General features: G+C 40.3%; 1 protein-coding gene across 1 annotated transcript in view; it reads right to left on the bottom strand.

Moving 5' to 3' along the window:
• SLC17A1 (solute carrier family 17 member 1) overlaps window positions 1–3,995 on the bottom strand; it is a 29,747-nt gene that overhangs the window by 9,560 nt on the left and 16,192 nt on the right. The window contains exons 8-9 of the mRNA XM_077765713.1: window positions 3,516–3,648; window positions 3,281–3,428 (exon numbers count right to left, since the gene is read on the bottom strand). Coding sequence (XP_077621839.1) covers window positions 3,281–3,428; window positions 3,516–3,648 — 281 coding nt within the window. The remainder of the gene's footprint in view (window positions 1–3,280; window positions 3,429–3,515; window positions 3,649–3,995) is intronic.

Here is a 3,995-nt window from a genome sequence, read left to right as displayed (position 1 = left end):
GGCATTCTTTATATATATATATATATAATAACTTACATTTCACATATTTGAAATTCACAGAGCTTTGTGTGTGTGTTTGGTTTGCTGTCTTTCATTACTTTCATATTATTTGGGGCTATTTTCACTTAAAATACGGCTTTGTCACATTTTACCTCTCCTTTGCTTCTGAGATTCAAGTACAGATTCATTAGCCTTTTTACTTCATTCCACATTTCCATTTATTCTCTTTTCTTTTTTTTTTTTCCTGTGTATTTCAACGTGGATATTTATTATGATATGTTTTCCTATTTACCAATCCTGTCTTCTCTTGTGGCTAATTTGTCATTAAACCTATCGATTAAGATTTTAATTGCAGACATTTTATTTTTCAGCTCTAGAACTGCCACTTGATTGTTTTTTTAGATTCTAATGCTGGTCGAATTATTTATCTTTTCATCTCTTTTCTCGAGCTTTTCCCCCTTGTTTCTTGGGTATATTAATCATAGCTATTGTGAAGTTTTTCTTACCTGATAACTTCAATATCTGCATCAGTTATAGGACTATTTCTGATGCATTTTATGGTTATTGATCACATGGCCCTATCCCTTGTCATGCCTAGTAGTGTTTATGAAATGCTGGACATTGTGAATAGGAGCTATAGGGACTCCAAGAATATGTCGTACTTGGTGAGAAAAGATTCACCTTTTTCTCTAATAGATTTGGAGAGGAGGGAATGGGTCACAAATCTAATTACGGAATGAACTTAAGATGAGGCTAGGTTTCAATTTGCTAAGATAGGGTTTATCTCTAGGAGCCCCTTAGGTATTGAACTCCATGTTGTTAAATGGAGAGCTCAGTATATTCAGCCAGCTCCCTCCAGGCTTGGTAGATCTTGTCTCCTTTGTACAGGTAGTACAGCAAATTCTGTCACTTGTCCCATCAAACTTCAGAGCTCAACAAGTACCTCAAGGAGAGAAATGGACTTTACATTCTCTTAATTTCCAATGCTGTCTGTCACTCCAGCCCATGCAGCCAGATGCCTGGCTAATTTCTCTATCCAGAGCAGCCGCCTTCTCCCAGGGCCCAACCTGGATTATCAGCCATTTGCTGATTGGCAGGCGACCCCAAGGAAAAAGAGGCAGAAATTGTCTGCTCACCTTGGGGGCGCTGCCTCCTGTGTCTTTGGTCTTATTGGCCTCAGCTATAGCCTGATGTCTTTTAATGAGTACTTCTGGTATTTTTTTAAAGATTTTTTTTAACGTAATGCCTACACCCTGCATGGGGCTCCAACTTACAACCCCAAGATCAAGAGTCGCATACTCTATCGACTAAGCCAGCCAGGAGTCTCTACGTGTGGTACTTTATTTGGTCTTTTCAAATTTTTCCCACCTGGAATGTCAGTCACCCACAGCTGCTCAATCGTATGTGGAAGCTGAACAGTTTTCTCAAATTTTGCTTTGCAGTTGGAACATGTTAGGTGCATAGAAACTTAGAGAATTATATCTTCTAGTGAATTAAAATAATTTTTAAAAATTCTTTTCTCTAGTAATGCATCTTGACTTAAAGTCTACTTTGGCTGGCCTGTTTTCCTTTATTTTGCTTTTAGTTTATTATATTTTGGTTTTGTTTTTATTTTAATCCAGATTAAGTTAATTTGGAAGATATAGTCCTTTTCTGTTTTCTGTTTTTCTGATACATTTGACTTAAAATGATCATCATTCTCTTTTCTCCACCTGTTTTATGTTCCTTTTTAAACTTCACTATTTCTTTTTCATTGTTTTTTAAAATATTTCCTTTACACTTTTATTATCCTTCAATAGTTACCCTACAGGTTAAAATATATATTCTTGACTTATTTTAGTTTAATATAAATTAATATTTTTGCAAATTCCCACTAATGAAAGTATCTTAGAACACATATTCATTTATGCTTTTTTATCTTTTGTGCTATTTATTATTGTGCATTTTAATTTACATATTTTTATACCTTAATGATATTGTCTTCATTTTGTGAATGAAGTCCATAGTCGGAGAAGTAAACAGAATCCTCGGTGTCGAGAATCCTGAATGCCTTGACAATTCCTCTGAGAACGTGTCCCATCCATAGGATAGAGCAGGTTTTTTGAGCCAAGAGTGGCAAGGGGAAAATGTGTTATGCTCTCATCGTCCTGCCATCCGGTATGGAAAACAAAAACAACCTTGACGTTGCTCTAATGTAGGATATTTTTCTGGACAACAATCTGCTCTAAACTTGCTCGTTCCTGAGCTGCAACAGTCTGTGGTCAAAAGCATTTGGGAAGTTTAAATAGCCACTGAAGTAGACTTTCAGTTTTATTAGTTTTATATTTTGACATATTATGATTTAATAGAGCCCAAATAAGATTCTGGCATGGAGGGAAATTCAAGGGAGCACAATCCATCCAGTCAAAAATTATTAAAAGGGGGGCACCTGAGTGCCTCAGTTGGTTAAGTATCCAACTTTGGCTCAGGTCACGATCTCACAGCTCATGAGTTCAAGCCCCACGTTGGGCTCGTGCTGACAGTGCAGAGCCTGGAGCCTGTTTTGGATTCTATGTCTCCCTCTCTCTCTCTCTCTGCCCTCCTTCCCTTGCTTGCACTCTATCTTTCTCTCAAAAATATATAAACATTAAAAAAGGTTTTTAATAAAAATAAAATAAAATAAAATAGGCAGAACAGTAAAGAGAGCAAAAGATCTTGCTAGACAGATCCGGATTAAAATCATAATTAAGATCCCAAACCAGTGGTGAGATCTCAGGTTGACAAGTATCGGACCCTCAGTTTCCTTATTAAATATGTATTTTTACTAACTTGGGGGGGGTGTCATGAAGATTCATAATGTATACACGGGTATACACCCACAATAGCAATGGAGCAACTAACCTTTATACAGTGTTCACAATGTGACAGATGCTCGTCTGTGTATTTAACCTATGCTAATGTATTTAATCTTCTCATAACCCTATGAGGTAAGCATTCTCTGATTGCCCGCATTATATAGGCATGAAACAGGCACAGGGAAGGTAAGCACTTTGCTTGAGCAGAGTGTTCATGTCATTATTGAAAGCAAACCTTCCGACTTTAGAATCTGTGCTCCAAATCACTAAGTTGCAAATATTAATATATCATTAGGTACATAATCATTACTTCAGGCATATGTCTGAACTATATTGATGCTTCTTCGGGAAGCATTCTGGCCTGCTGGCCATGAGCTCCAAAACAGTGGAAATCTTAAAACACCCTTGAGAGCCTGAATACAAGAAAGAGATGGTTCCAACCCTACCTGGGAGCAATATCCAAGCCATTTATAAGTAGCCCGCCCATGCAAAAGCTTCCTGTGGAAGCAGTGAGTATCAGGAAAACGACGGTGCTGTAGAAGCTGAAACTCAGGTACATCAGGCACAGGCCGAAGAAAGGAGGCAGGAGAAGCCCTGGGAAGCGATCCGGACAACACAGTTAGGGGCGACCCGAAGGCGGCATGAACGTCCAAGTGCTGGAATGTCCCCACTGTCCCTTACCTAGCGTGTTGAAGAGTTTCCGGATGGTATTTAAGCCGAGAATGTTCCTGGACAGGAAGAAGTCTGAAGTGTGACCAGCGAGGATCCCAAAGCTCCAGGCAAACAAATAGGGGAGGGCCGACAGCAGCCCGTTCTGAGGAGGCAACGTCCTTATGAGGGCAGGTGTGAGGGAGAGAGCCGTCCCCACGTCGAACATTTGGACTGCCGTTCGAGAACCCATCAGCGTGCAACCCCAGCATTCCGACTTGGGGCCGCACAGTCCAAAAGAGGAAAATAGTTTTGAGGTCAAAACAGTCATCACAGGGCACCTGGGGGGCTCAGTGGGTTGAGTGTCCAACCCTTGATTTTGGCTCCAGTCCCACGTCCAGCTCTGCGCAAAGCATGGAGCCTGCTTGGGATTCTCTCTCTCTCTCTCTCTCTCTCTCTCTCTCTCTCCCCCTCTCTCCTCCCCTCCCCCCCCCCTGCTTGCCCTCTGTCTCT

The sequence above is a fragment of the Crocuta crocuta genome, unplaced genomic scaffold, assembly GCF_008692635.1.
Source record: "Crocuta crocuta isolate KB4526 unplaced genomic scaffold, BGI_CrCroc_1.0 scaffold811, whole genome shotgun sequence".
NCBI lineage: Eukaryota > Metazoa > Chordata > Mammalia > Carnivora > Hyaenidae > Crocuta > Crocuta crocuta.
This window is presented reverse-complemented; position numbering and strand designations above follow the sequence as displayed.